The sequence below is a fragment of the Esox lucius genome, chromosome 3, assembly GCF_011004845.1.
Source record: "Esox lucius isolate fEsoLuc1 chromosome 3, fEsoLuc1.pri, whole genome shotgun sequence".
Taxonomy (NCBI): domain Eukaryota; kingdom Metazoa; phylum Chordata; class Actinopteri; order Esociformes; family Esocidae; genus Esox; species Esox lucius.
Genome location: NC_047571.1, coordinates 30,291,399 through 30,310,707, shown reverse-complemented (window position 1 = coordinate 30,310,707; position 19,309 = coordinate 30,291,399). Strand labels below are relative to the sequence as shown.

The following is a 19,309-nucleotide window of genomic DNA, read 5'->3' as shown; positions in this document are numbered from 1 at the left end:
TATTGCCCACCCCTGATCTAGAGTAAAGTATAGTTAGTATTGGTGCATTTTGCTGTATGAATCCATTATCCAGGTCCCTTACCGCCCCCTATCAAATAAGATGTAGACTAATTGCCCTGAATATTAATGATTATTATTACTATTGTTATGATTATTATTATTGTTTATTATTATAGTTGTTACTGTTGTTATCATCAAAAATCATCAAAAAAGCACATAATTGAATGACAAACAACAGATGTATTAAAGCGTGTGTTGCCAGAAAGAAGCCTTTACTGCACCAATGCCACAAAAAAAGCTTGGTTAGAATAATTCATACAACACCTTGCTTCTGGCACACTGTAATTTGGAGTGACAAGACCAAAATAGAGCTTTATGGTCACAACCATATGCGCTATGTTTGGAGAGGGGTCAACAAGGTCTATAGTGAACAGAATACCATCCCCACAGTGAATCATGGTGGTGGCTCACTGATGATTTAGGGGTGTGTGAGCTGTAAAGGCACGGGGAATCTTGTGAAAATTGATGGCAAGATGAATGCAGCATGTTACCAGAAAATACTGGCAGACAATTTGCATTCTTCTGCACGAAAGCTGTGCATGTGACACTCTTGGACTTTCCAGCACGACAATGACCCTAAGCACAAGGCCAAGTTGACCCTCCAGTGGTTACAGCAGAAAAAGGTGAAGGTTCTGGAGTGGACATCGCAGTCTCCTGACCTTAATATCATTGAGACACTCTTGAGAGATCTCAAATGTACGGTTCATGCAAGACGACCCAAGACTTTACAAGATCTGGAGGCATTTTGTCAAGATGAATGGGCAGCTATAGAATTTGGGGTCTCATAGACAACTATTACAAAGGACTGCATGCTGTCATTGATGCTATAGAGGGCAATACACAGTATTAAGAACTAAGGGAATGCAGACTTTTGAACAGGGGTCATTTTCTTTCTTCGTTTACATGTTTTGTTTTATGATTGTGCCATTCTGTTATAACCGACAGTTGAATGTGATTCTCATAAGAAATAAAAGACGTGTTTTGCCTGCTCAGTCATGTTTTCTTTATAAATGGTACATATATTACCAATTCTCCAAGGGTATGCAGACTTTTGAGCACAACTGTATTTCAGAGTATACAGGTTTGTGTGAAGGAGTGATCTCACCGATTGATGTTCCCTGTTCAGTCTCCTCTGAATGTCAGCACCCCTCCCTCTGGCAGTTAGCATTCCTGCGTGTTCCCCGCGGGTCGTTCACGGTTATTCTATCATGGTAGTCAGAACTGTCTCGATTCTAGTGGGAACTGTCTTGATTCTAGTGGGAACTGTCTCTATTGTCTGCAAGCCCATTGATCCGTACACTGCTGGGAAGGCTGTGGCTGCTCGTGTTGGAACAGCGCGGTACGGTGGGGGCCCGGGGCTGGTCAGAGGTACAGTCCAGGTCTGCAACAACCTGAGCGGTGATTGCTAGAACACAGAGATCCCTCCCCCAAAGCCTTCACCAATCACCATTATCCACATGCCATACCCATTCCAATCAACTTGCTATTGGTCCTAATGCAACTCCTTTACTCTACCTTGTCCATATTCCTCCAATCCATCTGACAGGCTGTCACCTATCGAAACTGTCATGTCCTGGAAACCCTAACTCCCAAAGACACCACTGTTCACATGTACATTCACCATATTTGTCTTCTATTATCCTTGCCGAGTCCATCATAGGTACGAGGGACCGCCAAAGGTTGACTAGCACACTTACCCATTTTCCCAGTTTACTCAGGAAATCTATGAGTGGCAAAAACATCAGACCCTAGGGTGGCTTCAAACCACTCCTCTCAAGACGGACTTCAAACTTGTCAGCCCTTTAGTGAGATACATATACATACATACATATACATACATATACATACATATACATATACATACATATACACTCACCTAAAGGATTATTAGGAACACCTGTTCAATTTCTCATTAATGCAATTATCTAATCAACCAATCACATGGCAGTTGCTTCAATGCATTTAGGGGTGTGGTCCTGGTCAAGACAATCTCCAAACTGAATGTCAGAATGGGAAAGAAAGGTGATTCAAGCAATTTTGAGCGTGGGATGGTTGTTGATGCCAGACCGGCCGGTCTGAGTATTTCACAATCTGCTCAGTTACTGGGGGTTTTCACGCGCAACCATTTCTAGGGTTTACAAAGAATGGTGTGAAAAGGGAAAAACATCCAGTATGCGGCAGTCCTGTGGGTGAAAATGCCTTGTTGATGCTAGAAGTCAGAGGAGAATGGGCTGACTGATTCAAGCTGATAGAAGAGCAACTTTGACTGAAATAACCAGTTGAAGACTGGAAGAATGTTGCCTGGTCTGATGAGTCTCGATTTCTGTTGAGACATTCAGATGGTAGAGTCAGAATTCGGCGTAAACAGAATGAGAACATGGATCCATCATGACTTGTTACCACTGTGCAGGCTGGTGGTGGTGGTGTAATGGTGTGGGGGATGTTTTCTTGGCATGCTTTAGGCCCCTTAGTGCCAATTGGGCATTGTTTAAATGCCACGGCCTACCTGAGCATTGTTTCTGAACATGTCCATCACTTTATGACCACCATGTAACCATCCTCTGATGGCTACTTCCAGCAGGATAATGCACCATGTCACAAAGCTCGGATCATTTCAAATTGGTTTCTTGAACATGACAGTGAGTTCACTGTACTGAAATGGCCCCCACAGTCACCAGATCTCAACCCAATAGAGCATCTTTGGGATGTGGTGGGTCCCGACTCATTAAAAGGATTCGTTCAAAACAAACGAATCGTTTGCGAACATCACATCACCATTGGGAAGACACAAGTGGCACTTCATGCGGTAAGATAGCTCTGAATTTGTGCTACCAAAGCTGGGTTGTCACCTTCTCAACTCCAACAGTTGATGCTGCAAAAGCAACTGCCAACGACGCATACAAAGTGCTAGCATATTCACAGTATTTCCTCCCACACACAGGACAGCCCCAAGCAACTGGATGGATTCCTGCCCTGTTCAGCAGATCAGAGGAGGGAGAAAGAGGAAACGGGAAGGGTGCAAGAGGAGACAGGGAGGAAGGAAAGCAAGAGGAGAGAGTGAGGGAGCAAAAGGAGAGGGGAAGAGGAGAAAGGAGTTGAGTGATGGAGGGAGAAAATAAAGCTTGGAGTAAGAAAACATTTCTGTCAAATATCTATCTTATACTTTTACTTTTGAAACATACTAACACCAGAAATATACTTTTGATAGGCCTATTTAAGTACATTTAATATGAGCTCCTTTAAGACTTTTACTCAAGTGATTTTCATATTTTCACTTTTAAGTAGTAAGTACAATATCTGTACTTTCACTCGAGTATGACAATCAGGTACTTTATACACCACTGCAACTTACCTCACTGCTACAAAAACCACACCCGCGTACTTCTACTGTGTGAATAACCAACCAAACCTAGAGAGGTGGAGATCACACTATGAAGATCTGTTATCTATGATCACGCCCATCATGTCATCTGCAGGCAGGGCCGTTTGAAGGAATTTGGGGGCCCCAAGCAAAATGGACATGGAGGCCCCCCCACACGCACCCAAAGCCTACAGGAACCACAGCATAGCCATACAGTTTAAGTTCACCCACATTTATTTATAAAAAAGGTTTACAGTGCAAAAACTGCTGTTGCATATACTGTGCATAAATAAAAAAAAGTTTACAGTGCAAATACTGATGTAATGTGCTATGTGCATAAGTTTTGAACATTTTGAACAATTGAACATTGTCTTTTTACTGTTAACAAACAATGAAATTATAATTAAATGTTTACTAATTATTAGTAGTGCTGTAAATTAACAGTTTGTTGTAACACACATATCTATCATATAATATATTAAGTATCGGGTAATGATTAACAATGTTTGTAAATCTTTAAGAAACTATTTTTAAAACATCTATAAACATTACATAGATAGACGGAACAAATATTCCTAACACTTTGTTAAGGGTTACTAGTTGGTTTGTAAACTGTCTATAAACATAGAAAAAGTTGCAACAAATGACTGTAATACTTTGTTAAATAGTTCATAAACAGTACCAGTGAAACATGTGGGTTGTCCTGATACTGTACTTGTAACAGTGTAAAAATTGCCACACAGAATAAAGTAACTGTTCAAGATCCATTGGTAACTAATGTCATATTTGCATAAACTGTCACTACTGTATATCCTGACACTAGCACATTAAGATAAGCTATGAAAAAATCATGTTCCTCTGCCTCTTTCTGGTAAATAACGTGTAGATGGTTTACAAAGTATTTATTAAGTAAAACGATCGGTTTGCTAACAGTTAAATGACAATTAACTACAGATTAAATAACTAACAATTTACCATCTATTAATGATGGTTATTATAAAGTGTTACCGAAAAGATATGTAAGCAATAGCATTTCCATATTTTGATATTTAGAAGGGATGCAGCTGCTTTCACAACTACCAACGCTTATAAACTTCCCAAGCTATTGTTTGATGCACAGAATTTATCGTGTGGTTTTCCTAACCCCCATTTGGTAAATAGATTATTTTGGTAAATAGATTATCACGGTGGAATAATAGTTCATTTCATTAGCACTTTCATCAAAACCTATTACAAAACTACAGCAACGTCATGGAATTAAACAGCGATTTTGGAACAGATCTGCGTCTTCCTTATCCCGTTAAAAAACATATTACAGTATTTAACCATATTCCGTTTGTTCAAAAAAAAGTTAGACTAACTGTTCGTTACAAGCAGCATTTGCCGTCAGGCAGGTAGCTAACATAAACACATTTTTACTAGCCTACCTGCTGCAAAATTACATCATTTGCACAAGACAAGTAGAGCTATTTTATCCAGTGTAAATTTATTACTTACCACTATCTTGTTTTTTCTTATCCTCCTCTTCCTTTCTCTTCTTTCGTTTCTGGCTTCCAGAAGCATAAATCCGCTTCATGATGACTGCCGAGGTTTTGTATTTTGCCGGCAGCAGAGATGTGGTTGGCTGGCTGCTGTCAGCGACTAGTAATAAGAGGGGCCCCCTTGAGGGGGATCCCGATAATAACAGTGTCATTGCACATTACTGCATTGCATTGACTATCAAAGGGGCACAGTTTGTCGTTGCATTTATTCTCAACCAGTCGTTGTCTTGGGGCCCCAGGCCAGCTCGAGGCCCCAAGCAATTGCTTGGTTTGCTTGCCTTGTCGCGACGGGCCTGTCTGCAGGCAACTCCCACGTCTGGAATTTGAACAGGGGCAGCACACTCACTTATGCTATTAGCGTCATGCTGGCAACATTAGAGATTCCGTTGCAACAATAAGACTTCTGGTTTTCGGATTTTGCCTTCAAAATAGAAGTCTGCGGTAAAACGAGACACTTTTTTTTGACTCTTTGCTTAGTGTATATTGTTAAAATGGATTGTAGCAAATGTTCAGGACAGTGGATAGAATAATTATATGCAAAGAAATCAAGGTGCACTGTGTATGTGTATTTGCATTTGTTACTGGCAAATGGTATAAGCTGAGTAAAATGCCAGCAACAATTGCAAATACACAGTGCCCCTTTTTTGGATGCAATCACTATAGACTATCCTGAACATTTCCTACAATACATTCACTGTGGCGTACAGAATAGTTTTTTCTGTATAGGGCAGTATGTACATGTACAGTCTATTATAGTGTTTTGCATTGGGGCCTAAAGAGGGTGTGGAACATATTGTGTTAGCACACCATTCCCCATGATTAGATGCATTTTAGTCTATACACTCACATAAAGGATTATTAGGAACACCATACTAATACTGTGTTTGACCCCCTTTCGCCTTCAGAACTGCCTTAATTCTACGTGGCATTGATTCAACAAGGTGCTGAAAGCATTCTTTAGAAATGTTGGCCCATATTAATAGGATAGCATCTTGCAGTTGATGGAGATTTGTGGGATGCACATCCAGGGCACGAAGCTCCCGTTCCACCACATCCCAAAGATGCTCTATTGGGTTGAGATCTGGTGACTGTGGGGGCCATTTCAGTACAGTGAACTCATTGTCATGTTCAAGAAACCAATTTGAAATGATTTTAAGCTTTGTGACATGGTGCATTATCCTGCTGGAAGTAGCCATCAGAGGATGGGTACATGGTGGTCATAAAGGGACAGACATGGTCAGAAACAATGCTCAGGTAGGCCGTGGCATTTAAACGATGCCCAATTGGCACTAAGGGGCCTAAAGTGTGCCAAGAAAACATCCCCCACACCATTACACCACCACCACCAGCCTGCACAGTGGTAACAAGGCATGATGGATCCATGTTCTCATTCTGTTTACGCCAAATTCTGACTCTACCATCTGAATGTCTCAACGGAAATCGAGACTCATCAGACCTGGCAACATTCTTCCAGTCTTCAACTGTCCAATTTTGGTGAGCTCGTACAAATTGTAGTCTCTTTTTCCTATTTGTAGTGGAGATGAGTGGTACCCAGTGGGGTCTTCTGCTGTTGTAGCCCATCCGCCTCAAGGTTGTGCGTGTTGTGGCTTCACAAATGCTTTGCTGCATACCTTGGTTGTAACGAGTGGTTATTTCAGTCAAAGTTGCTCTTCTATCAGCTTGAATCAGTCGGCCCATTCTCCTCTGACCTCTAGCAATCACAAGGCATTTTCTCCCACAGGACTGCTGCATATTGGATGTGTTCCTAATAATCCTTTTGGTCAGTGTACACTCTCCTGAACATTTCTTTCTCTGTGGAATATTCAACCTCCCCCCCTTTCCTCCGGTTTTAAACTTAGGAGGACATGAGGTCCTGGCCCACACCTGCAGAGTACCTGGCTTGAAAGACCCGTTGCTGTCCCTGTTCCAAAGTCTGCCTGGTTGTGTTGCAGATCAAAACGATACCTGACAATTTCAGCTACCACTGTGCTGACACCTCCCTCCCCTGTGTTGTCCCTTGTCCATCTGGTCATGCTTCCGACCTGGACTAAGTTTAAATAGACTCTAGACTCAGCCCACATGCATTTATTAACTATTACCATTGTACTCCTAATATGTTCACCCGGCACAGCCAGAAGAGGACTGGTCACCCCTCTGAGCCTGGTTCCTCTCTAGGTTTCTTCCTAAATTTCAGTCTTCTTAGGGTGTTTTTCCTAGCCACTGAAATTCAACACTACTGTTGTTTTCTCCTTGGGGTTTAAGGCTGGGTGTTTTGTAAAAGCACTTTGTGACAACTGCTGATGTAAAATATAAATACAATTGATTGATTAAATAGTTTATGAGCTAAATATGTATTCCATATTCAGTCATTGGCATTGTGTGAATTTTGCCCTTGGAGCGTGTTTTAATACCCACTTTTTATTGAAATTACTATGATTAAATATGAATTGTAGTTAATGTTTTGAGAGGTAAATTTTCTTAAACAAATAAACTCAATTTATAATAATACGTTGGCCTCTTTTATTTTGAAGATGTTCTTTCGTGAGGCAGAAATGTTTCTTTATTGTTTCTTTTGCTCAAGACACTGATGGGGACATTATATCCATGCAGCGAATGTTTTACAGATCCGAATAGAGTCGAGCAGCCCATCACTAGACAGCACACAGAGGACATAACACGTACTCTATCTGGAGTCGAGGTATGTTGTTGTATTTTATGTTCTGTTCTCAGTAGACTAGTTGACAGTTCATTGACAAGTCGACAGTTAACTTTAGATGTCTACGCTACTCTGCTTACACAGTAGCTGCCTTTCGCCAGTCGTATTTTGTTTTTACCAATTGTTTTAGTTGTATGTTTGTTTTATCGATTTAATTTATATTGAATAGATGCACTCCTCATCGGTAATGACCAAACGAGTTAACTATGCAAACACTAAGGTAATTGAGGTTTGTTATGCATGGGCTAGCTAGTAAGACGTGCCTACTCTATACATGTCCTGGTGGACGAAACATTGTTAAAACACGGCTGCTAACAGTGGACATTCTATTGATTCTATTGAGTACACAAGCCGGTCAAATGTTCTACTTTTACAGCCCATGAGAGTTTAGATCACCTCACATTGCATGCAGCATACTTGTAGGTGTGTCTTACTAACGTCCAACTTTCCCGACCAACTCCCTCCATGCTGCGTCTCCGTAGGAAAATAGCTTGCAATCCTAAAGCTCAGGGAATCTCATCACTGCTACTAAAAGTCAGCAATCTTTTTAAAAAGGATCGCAAAAGTTTAATTCTCTTTACGTTCTTTTAATTGTACGGAGAGGATCTCACAACCACCTACGCAAAATGCCGTTATTGGTCAGACCCCGGCGGGTGATTTGCAGAAAGTTGGAAAATCTGAACTTTTTCTTCGCCTCTCGCGGATCCCAACGCGTCGCCCTACAAGCCACGCTTCCATTCATTGAAATGAATTAAGCCATCGCCCCCATCGCGAAGTGTGAATACACCATTAGGCACTTGTGACCCCCATACTGCACCCGCTGCGTTATATACAGCTCTGAAAATAATTAAGATTTGATTAAAATGAACAGTTTTGTTTTATTCTATAAACTGACAACATTACTCCCAAATAAAAATAGTCATTTAGAAAAATAACTGATCAAAATAACCAAACCAAGATACATTGTTTTCAGACCTCAAATAATGTGGTGGTTGAGTGACATTCAAATGAGTTGACGTGAAATTGTCAGGAGAAAAGCAACCTGAAGCTCACTGTATCCTGCCAGTAAAGCCAGAATTGAACCCTTATTTTCCTGATTCAAAGCTTTTCTTTTCAACTCTTTTGTCATGCTGAATAGTAACTTTTTTTTCATTCAAATTGCACTGTTTTTGCCATCCAGCTGGTCCTATTGCAAGAGGATAGTGGCTTTTATACTTTTCCTGGTTAAATTAGATTTGGTTCAGGTAATCACCTAATCAGTACCTCATTAAGTAAAATCAGGTGTTCCTGTGTTGGAATTTAACTGACACTGGAATGGAATGGCTGACATGCATGTAGAGATGCTGATTTAAGATAAAATAGGAGTGGTCTCTTAATTTTTTCCAGAGCTGTAAATTGTTAAAAACAGTGAAATCCCTGCCGGAGCTTAACTTTGGGGATGTGTACATGTACCTAGTGGAGAATCCATCCCCTTATACTGCTGCCAAAATGAAAGCTGTCTGTACTTGTGTAAGTTATCTGTACATTCGATCAGGGCGGGTCAATAATATAATTGTTTGGGAGGAGGCATACCCTCAAAGGATATGCCTCCCCAGACCATCACTGACAGTTTGGTCAGAAAGATGCACACCAGTAGCACGCTGGAGGTCTTTTGTAGGGCTCTGGCAGTGCTGCTCGTGTTCATCCTCGCACAAAAGAGCAGATACCAGTCCTGCTGCTGGGTTGATGCCCTTCTACGGCCCTGTCCAGCCTTCCTCGTGTAACGGCTCGTCTGCTGGTAACTCCTCCATGCTCTTGAGACTGTACTGGGAGACACAGCAAACCTTTTGGTTGCATGTATGGATGTGCCATCCTGGAGGAGCTGGACTACCTGTGCAACCTGAATGGGCTGCAGGTACCGCCTCCATGCTACCAGTAGTGACAAGGACACTAGCAAAATGAAAAACTAGAGAACAATCAGGTAAGCATAAGCAGAGAGCAATTGTCTGTGGCCACCACCTAAAAAAATCATTACCTTTTTGGGTGTTGTCTTGCTGTTGCCTCTCCAGTTCACCTGTTGTCACTTTCATTTGTACCAAAACAGGTGACACTGATTCACAATCGCTTATGCCTCCTAACTGGACAGATTGATATCCCTGAAGTTTAATTTATTTTAAGAAAAGTGAAGCTGAACAAAAGAAAAACAGAGGCAAACTTGGTTTGGGTGCAAGTGTGCTGTAAAACTCCTCTAAATGCTGCTGGTTCAAATCAGCTTGTTTTTCTTAATACAAAGGGTAGCTAACTAGAAGGTTGATACTGTGTGGCTTTGGGGAAGAAAGAGATTTTCAGTCCTCCACAGTTCACCAGCTGATGTGGCTGTGTGTTGTGAATTTGCCAGAGCAAAACAGACCTGATTTAAAGATCTAGTGATGCTATTATATCTATATTCTATATCCTAGCCTACCCATTCTATCCATATTCTATCTATATTCTATATCCTAGCATACCCATTCTATACATATTATATCTCCCAGCTTGCTAGCTGCTAGTTCTCACCAGTAGATACGTCCTCTTGGCTGTTAGTGGTAAATAAGTAACAGTCTACCCTAGGGGGGTGTGCTTGGATTTGCTCTGTAGAGGACAAGGCAGATGACCGCAGGCTAATAAAGGAGGCCGAAAGTCATTCGACCAGAAAAGGCCAAAATCGTCCCCAATTCCAGTGTACAAGTCGTTCTCTAGTTGAAACGTTATCATAATCAATAGAACATCTGTGAATGTGTTAAATGAAATGGTCAAGGACAGCAATGACATAAAACTGACCAATTACATGTTTTCCTGTGTTTACAGAGACCAGTGCTACATCCAGTTGTGGAACTATTCTTCTTTCTCACACATCTCACTCTGGAGTTGGAAGAAACCTGACAGAATCCAGAAACTTGGGTCAACACTTTCGTCCCCAGGATCAGGCCTGGGGACAAACACGCTGAGAAAACTCCGGTCCCACAGGTCCTTCCCTACACTGGATTAATTTGTGGTGTTGTTGACCTCAACGCTGAAATGGAGGATAATTGGATGAATGTTATCTGTCTTCTGACATTTCTCCCTGTCTGCAGAGCGCATGATGAAGGTAACACTGAAACACTAACACACTAGACCGTTATATATCCACAATGGAAAAAATTGCCTGAACGAATTGCAGAAGACCCTCTCACCACCCCTTATCTGATTAAAATCAAACCGTTTGATCTTCTGACCCAAATGTATTTATATCCCCTCATATGGTGATTAGCTTTGCTCTTAATTCCAGTTGTATTTATAATCACATCTACTTCATTGTCATTGAACAAGTACAGTACAACGAAAGGCAGTTTGCATCTAACCAGAAGTGCAAATAGAAGCTTGCAGAAAATGTACATATATTAAGTAAAACAAAACACATAAGAACAGTAAAATCATATGCACGTGATCTCTAAGGCAACTTTTCATCTGTAAAAATATATCACCTCATTTGACATCTTGATTAGTTTGTATCTAATGTTTTTCATCGTCTTTTTTTGTCAATTGTTTTCTTGCAATTGTTTTGCCCTTGGCCATGTCATCATGGTATCTCACCAAGACACTATAGCTTAACAAGGCAATTGCAACAGTACAAAGTTATGTAACATCATACTTCTGGTACACAATCTTTTATAAACCCGGTGGCTTGAGTCCTGAATTCTGATTGGCTGACAGCCGCGGTATAAGATCGTATACCATGGGTATGACATCACATCCCTTTTCACTGGTCTAATTGTATTGGCAACCGGTACATAAGAGCAATTAGGCATCACCGGCTTGTGATAAATACTCTGTGATGTCGTACCGATTAACAGCTCTTATCTATGGTATATTGGCCGTATATATTACACCCCCCCATGCCTTATTACTGACGTACCACGGCTATCAGCTCCTTTTCTCGCTTTTAATTTGGCACATTCTTCTCTTCCATGTAAGGTTCCACTGTTCTGCATTATGTGGTCAATACATCTGGGCTAATTAACCACTCTAAAGGGGCCCTAATAATCTTGTATGAGTGAATACATCATTTTACATTCACTCTCAAAACACCCGAGGACCCTAATGGTCCAAGGCCTCTGGGACAATCTACTCTGAATGTAGAATATAGGTAGATAGACCAATGGCGCTCCAAGCGCCCCCTGACCACCAGGTCCCCTCAGCTCCACAACCCATACCAGGGCCCCAGGCTCCACCTGAACCCATACCAGGGCCCCAGGCTCCACCTGAACCCATACCAGGGCCCCAGGCTCCACCTGAACCCAAGGGCGTAGATTTGGTTTGAACATTGGGGGGGTTTAAAGTTGTGTGCTGCCTGTTTTTTTTTTTCATGTGTATTGTTATTGGATCATCTTTCTTTCTTTCTTTCTATATGCTTTAACTGATTACAAAATCAACATATACAAATATGAAAGAGACAAAATTTAGACATTTATTTTAAGATTTTTAAATTCCATTTTAATGCATTACATTTTTTTAAAGGGAAACACATGGGCTCTTGAACAACTGTAAACATTAAATTTAGATACACCACTTGCTCAAAGGCACAGAACAGTGATTATGATTACACAGTTTAAATGAAAGCTCCAAATATCTGCTTGCGTCTCTCACAACCAACAACAAATTCTTGAGATCCTAGAGTAAAATGCCCAATTTTAATTTGACGCTTGCTTGCTGATAAAAAGGAAATTAGTATATTTAGACCCGACAGCACTCACCATGAGAGAGAGACCTTTCCAGTGATATATGATATGACAGGGTACAAACAGCGATCGCGCGGAGCAGCAAGTTGATTTAGAACGACAACTTTTGATGAATTTAGGCGAAATCAAGAGACTCAAATAGACTAGAAATGTAGTAAAATAAAGACCTAATGTGCATTTTTGACTTTTTTTACACCACAAGTCTGAAAGAAGTCATGTTATTGAAGACAAATAGCCCCCATAGAGCCCGAAATCTCAACATTGACCAGTGGAAAAAAACGATGTTTTTGCCTGCCGTGTCTCGCCTTAAGTACAGAAACCGCCAGTAAATCGTTCATTCATCCAATTCGTTAAAAAGTCAGATTAATTTAGGAAGAAAACAAACACCGATGTGAATACTTTTGTCATTGATAATTACAGACACTATTGAAAAATGAACTAGCAAAACAGACGGCTGATTTGGTAACTTGTTATACTGATAAGTGAGCTATAAGTTAAATACATTGAAATGGAGATTAGCTAGCTAAAATATATCTGGTTTCACTGGTGTGTACTTAGCTATTACACAATATTCTCATACCTCATTCTCAGTACATGGTTGTTGTTTTTTTTACATCCCTCTCTGACCAGCAGTTAAATAAAGTCCGAGCGCTTCTCTTCATTTTTGAACGTTACCCGTCGTCGTGACTCGTGTGCTCTCCACTCGCGTTGTTTTGGAAAAAGTGCGCCTTGGGCGTTACCAATCGGTTCAATGGAGGGGAGTATTATTATTATTTTTTTTCCTATTTGATTAGGACAAACTCATATTTGAGTAGGAACAATTATTGTTACAAAATATATGAATTCTTCATACTTTTCATTTGATCTACTGTAATTCTCATGTCGAAATATTGGGGGGGTTGTAACTGATGGATTTGAATATTGAGGGGGTTACCTCCCCCCCATCCCCCCCATAAACTACGCCCCTGCCTGAACCCATACCAGGGCCCCAGGCTCCACCTGAACCCATACCTGGGCCCCAGGCTCCACCTGAACCCATACCTGGGCCCCAGGCTCCACCTGAACCCATACCTGGGCCCCAGGCTCCACCTGAACCCATACCTGGGCCCCAGGCTCCACCTGAACCCATACCTGGGCCCCAGGCTCCACCTGAACCCATACCTGGGCCCCCAAGCTTCAGCTCAACTCTTACCAGGACTTCTCCACAAACCATACTAAGAACCCTCCTCCACACCCATACCAGGGTCCTGACACAACCTATATAGGGGTCCCTTGGTCCCGCCACAACCAATACCAGGGCCTCTAACTGGCAGCATGTGTTAGAAATTAGATCTATTTAATATTATGTATTTAATATTATATACAGTATATTTATATTAGATTATCCATGAATGTGAGACAATAATAAAAAATATTCAAAGACATTTGTGACCTGGAGCCCCATAGAATGTAGATCATGACAGTTGTTTCTTCTATTTCGTACATTCACAACTGATATTTCCTGTATTATGTCCAACTTGCATGGACATACACCAGATCATTCCAAAATATAGTATCCCTTCTGTCGCGCATGGCCAAATAACCGACCACGTCCATGTCCATGATATAACTAATAAAAACAAGTGTTTAGGTGTTTGTCATTTCTTTCTGTTCCAGTTCAGGTTGTTGGTCAGACTGAACCAGTTGTTGCCACCGTAGGTGATGTCATCCTCCCTTGTACTCTGAGAACCTCCAGCAGCACCGTCAACGCTGTTGAGGAAAAAGTGGAGTGGCAGAGACTTGACCTCCAACCAAAAGAGGTGCATTTCTATCGTGATGACTACAATGTTGAACAGAATCCGTCCTACAAAGAAAGGACGTCACTGTTTAAAGGTGAAATGAAGAACGGGAACATGTCCTTAAAACTGACCGGAGTGAAACTGTCTGATGCTGGAAACTACACCTGCTTCATTCCAACACTGAAGAGCCCTTTTCAAAAAGCCATGGTTCAACTCATTGTTGGTGAGTTATTTAAACATTGACAACATGGATTATTAGGGGTTTGTCTTGGGTAGTCTGTCAAAAATACACCCTAATTAATAACAAATAACTATTCAAGTGTTTGTCCTCCTTATGTCAAGCCTTTTCAGGATCATGCCTTTAGCTAGAAAGCGAGCACACAGTCACTCATTCATGTTTTAGTTCACATCATGACATTTGGTCAGCCCAGCCATCCTATCCCCTTTAAGAGTCATCAGACATCCGTACAATTGTGTCTGTGAAGGTGAAGTATCTCGGCCAGAGGTGTCTATAGTTGGCATTGATGCCATTGGAGTGGTCCTGGAGTGTGAGGCCAGAGGGTTGATCTACAGACCTGAGATGACCTGGCAGGACAGTGATGGAAACATCCTCCCTGCTGATGGACCTACAGAGACTGAGACCGACTCAGCGGGTCGATACATTGTGAGAGGACATGTCACCGTCCAGAGGACTGACAACAACACGTTCACCTGTAGAGTTCTACAGCAGCAGATCAACCACACGATGGAGACAGAGATTCATGTAAAAGGTGAGGTGTTTTTTGATAGATTCATTTATTAATATCATCAACCCTTTTTGTCCAGAAGGTAATAAAGGATTCAGCTTGGTGGTTGGGGATGTCTTTATTATATAATAGGTTTTTATAATATAAACATGAGGCTTTTATAATTGTTCTACATGGCTTATGTGTTTCAGATCGAATGTTTCCTGAGATGTCCTGGAGGAGTGGCTGGAGGAGTGGCTGGAGGAGTGGCTGGTGGAGTGGCTGGTGGAGTGGCTGGTGGAGTGGCGTGGGGTTTAGTGGTCTGATCTTGGTTCTGACATGGGGTCCTTTTCTCTACATCCTGAAGAGAAAAGGTCTACAGACACTGGTCTGTTGAAAAAAGGTAAATCATTGATGGGAGTTCCTCACCTGTGTCTGATTTATTATTTTACATTTCTCACAATATTCTTGTCTTGTCTTAAAATCTCAAAGCAGACACTTTGAGATTTTAAATGACTCCAGGACCTAAAATAAAATAAAAAATGACAATTCTTCTACCCACTTTTTTATACTTTGACTGGTATGTTTTATGTTATTTTATTCCATCCTATTTTCTGTGTTTATGGTATTATGATATAGCACCTTAAATTAAATTTGATTTGACTCTGATATGAAAAGCACATCAACTTGGAGCGTTGAACAGACAGTTTGTGGGCTACTTTCAATATAATTTTACTCTGATGAGCTCTGCCTCAGCCATTTTGATTTGGGTTTGATTAGTTGCATGTAAAAGGGACTGATGAAAAAGGTTTATCTAGATGTGTGACAGTGTGGTCTTGAGATAAATTAGGGATATAATGGAAAATAACATAAGACAAAAAATGTCCAATGTTTCCAGGTTTATCTACAACAAGTTTTAGTTCAGTCTTTATTTTAGGTAAATCACTGAGTGTGGTCAATTTTATGTAGGTATTTTGCTCTGCTGTTTTTTTGCAAAATTTTGGTAGTTGCCCATATCGACAGTTTATTTAGTTCATATTAATACAGAAAACATACTATTAGCCAACTGGCCATTTCTAATCACTTTCTCATTCTATTCTGTTCAGGAGTATTAAAGGAGAAACTAAAGGACCAATGAGATGTCAGCGCAGACGGAGAATCCATTGTTGAATGTGACAGTCCAACACTGAATCTGCAGAACGGCACTTTGCAAAATGATGCTGACCGTGTTGTCTAGGAAACGGATGCCAGCTGCTCTTCCTGCTGGACCTGGAACTATCTAATAGGATATCGATGTCTGGACATGGCTCAGGGAAGATGTTTTGAGCAGGGGGGGATGACACTGGTTGATCCTGTAGTGGAATTGAACAGTTATTACAGGAGCTTGCTCACCTGACACCCTCCGGCCCCTGGCTGCACCTAGAAATTCTGTCCATAAAAATTACAAACAGAACCGGCGACAAAGGGCAGCCCTGCCGGAGTCCAACATGCACCGGGAACAAGTCTGACTTACTGCCGGCAATGCGGACCAAGCTCCTGCTTCGGTCGTACAGGGACCTGACAGCCCTTAGCAAAGGACAAACATGGATGTACTTAAATGGACCAATAGTTCTCACCTATTTAAATCGGAAATAATTATGAAAATGTCTCTTACCAAGCTTGAGATTTTGCCACCGACACATGGCGACAGATTTTTTAATAATATTTTCCAAACAGCTGCTGTTAAAACCACTTTCCCTCCTCTGAATGTAAAAGACACCCAGACTTGGTACTGCCCTGTGTTGTAAATAATGGTCCCAGTAACACACTGCAGGTTCTGTACTGTATGATTCAATGGCAGCTAGTTCAACCACCCTGGAACACTGAAGGGAGAGTGAACCGGCAGGATGGTCATTTAATCTAACCAGGACTGCATAGCCTGCCTACATCTCACACATACACACATGCTTTTCTATCTTTGTAAATATGAAAACTCTAACTGGCATTATTCAAAACTGTATTTGTGTTTTTATATGAACCATTTTGGTACAAACTTGAAATATTAAAGGAGGGCAAGTGGGAATCATGATACTGTTATTTTTTTTAACTGTTATTATTGTAAATGGGATTGTCATGATTTTACAATGTGTATTTAATGTATGATCACCCCTGTATATGAATCAGTGCAGTATTTATAAAAACAATTACAGATTTATAGTTACAATTATACAACAGGAAATAAACTCTTTTTTTTACTTACAGTGAACCATACCTTCAATGTGTTTCTTAATGTGTATGTCCAAATGAGATGAGTCCATATGAACATTTGATGTTATTTTGTTTCCCTTAAACCCTGTTGGGTCAAATGGAGGGGCAAACAGGTTGTTACTGTCTTAGGGTTTCAGGGTAAACTATTAAGGTTAGCATTAGTATTCAGGGTTAAGTTTAAGGCATTGGGTGTAACATTTTGGGTTGGACATTACGGTTAGGTTAAATTTAGGAATAACGGTTATATTATTGGGATTATGTTAGTGAGAGAGACCTGCTATATTGTCTATAACACTGGGTCTATGTGAACAGTGTGAACTGGCTAGCTAGTTAGTAGCAGAGCATAATCACTCCATCTGAGACCTTGACTGTGGGTTTGAATGTAGCATAGTGATACCAGCTGTCCTCATTGTAACGTAGCATAATGATACCAGCTGTCCTCATTGTAACGTAGCATAATGATACCAGCTGTCCTCATTGTAACGCAGCATAATGATACCAGCTGTCCTCATTGTAACGTAGCATAATGATACCAGCTGTCCTCATTGTAACGTAGCATAATGATACCAGCTGTCCTCATTGTAACGCAGCATAATGATACCAGCTGTCCTCATTGTAACGCAGCATAATGATACCAGCTGTCCTCATTGTAACAGCATAATGATACCAGCTGTCCTCATTGTAACATAGCATAATGATACCAGCTGTCCTCATTGTAACATAGCATAATGATACCAGCTGTCCTCATTGTAAAGTAGCGCAATGATACCAGCTCTCCTCATTGTAATGATACCAGCTTCCTTTTACTGTCATTCATTTCAGTTCACCTCCCGCAATAGATAAACACAAGGCAAAAATTTCAATGTATAACACCTCAGTCTGCTATAGCTGTAACACTATAAAACCACCAGGTGGTGCTAATAACCACCAGACATTCTAAATGACCATTAAATGAACAGTCGCTGTCAATCCAAGTGTCGCATTCCTAGTGTGCTAGTGAAATGTGCTTTAAATGTACTGTATTGAAAAATAAAATGCACTGTCAATCAATCAATCAAATGTATTTATAAAGCCCTTTTTACATCAGCAGTTGTCACAAAGTGCTTTTACAAAACACCCGGCCTTAAACCCCAAGGAGCAAACAACAGTAATGTTGAATTTCAGTGGCAAGGAAAAATTGCCTAAGAATGCCAAAATTTAGGAAGAAACCTAGAGTGGACGCAGGCTCAAAAGGGTGGCCAGTCCTCTTCTGGCTGTGCTGGGTGAACATATCAAGAGTACAAATTGTAATAATTAATAAATGCATGTGGGCTGAGTCCAGAGTCTATTTAAACATAGTCCAGGTCGGAAGCATGACCAGATGGACAAGGACAGGGACAACACCGGGGGAGGTGTCAGCACAATGGCAGCTGAAATCTTCAGGTATCGTCTTGATCTGCAACACAACCATGAGGACTTTGGACAGGGACAGCAAGGGGTCTTTCAAGCCTGGTACTCCTCAGGTGTGGGCCAAGACCTCATGTCCTCCTAAGTTTAAAACTGCAGGAGACAGGTAAAATGTAGAAAATGCATTCCTTAGATCTACAGGGATTTATAGTGGAGAAGGAGAACTGACCCTACTCCCCCAGCACAATAATATAGCAGCGTAAGACCTTGGGCTGAGACAGGTGGGTCCAGTGACACTGTGGTCCTATCCGGGGGAAGCTCTGGACTGGGTTCAACAGTCAGGAAATCAATCCACCCACACTGTCCCTTACAGAATCATTATTGGACACACTTTGTCCCGTATTTTCTTGCACATCCTACTCTATTGCATGCACTACATTTTCACAAGCTTGGATTGACAGGAGAAATAATAAAACCAAGTGTTTCATGAGACATAAGTAGTCTCATAGTAGTAGTAAGTAGTAGTAATTCAGAATGACAGGCGTGTGGTCTGTCATTCACCGTCATCGTTGCCCTGGTTACTCAAACGCGTGGTTACATTCTATAGAAGAGCCGTTCACCCAGATACACAAGTTGCCAGTCCTGTAGTCAGAAGACAGGAGTTGATCCAACTTCAACACGAAGGGCGGAAAGCAAATCATTTTTGCACCCATTGCCTGCTGAAGCTATATACAAGCAAAATACACAGCAGTCAGTCAA

General features: G+C 41.1%; 1 protein-coding gene across 1 annotated transcript; it reads left to right on the top strand.

The window, feature by feature from the left end:
• The first annotated feature begins 7,550 nt into the window (after positions 1-7,550).
• LOC109615260 (putative selection and upkeep of intraepithelial T-cells protein 1 homolog) lies at positions 7,551-16,376 on the top strand. The gene is made up of 6 exons (XM_020044170.3): positions 7,551-7,660; positions 10,505-10,784; positions 14,071-14,415; positions 14,678-14,962; positions 15,130-15,320; positions 16,024-16,376. The coding sequence occupies exons 2-5, from the start codon at positions 10,715-10,717 to the stop codon at positions 15,312-15,314; spliced, it is 885 nt and encodes a 294-aa protein (XP_019899729.3). The 5' UTR covers positions 7,551-7,660; positions 10,505-10,714; the 3' UTR covers positions 15,315-15,320; positions 16,024-16,376.
• The last annotated feature ends 2,933 nt before the right edge of the window (positions 16,377-19,309 follow it).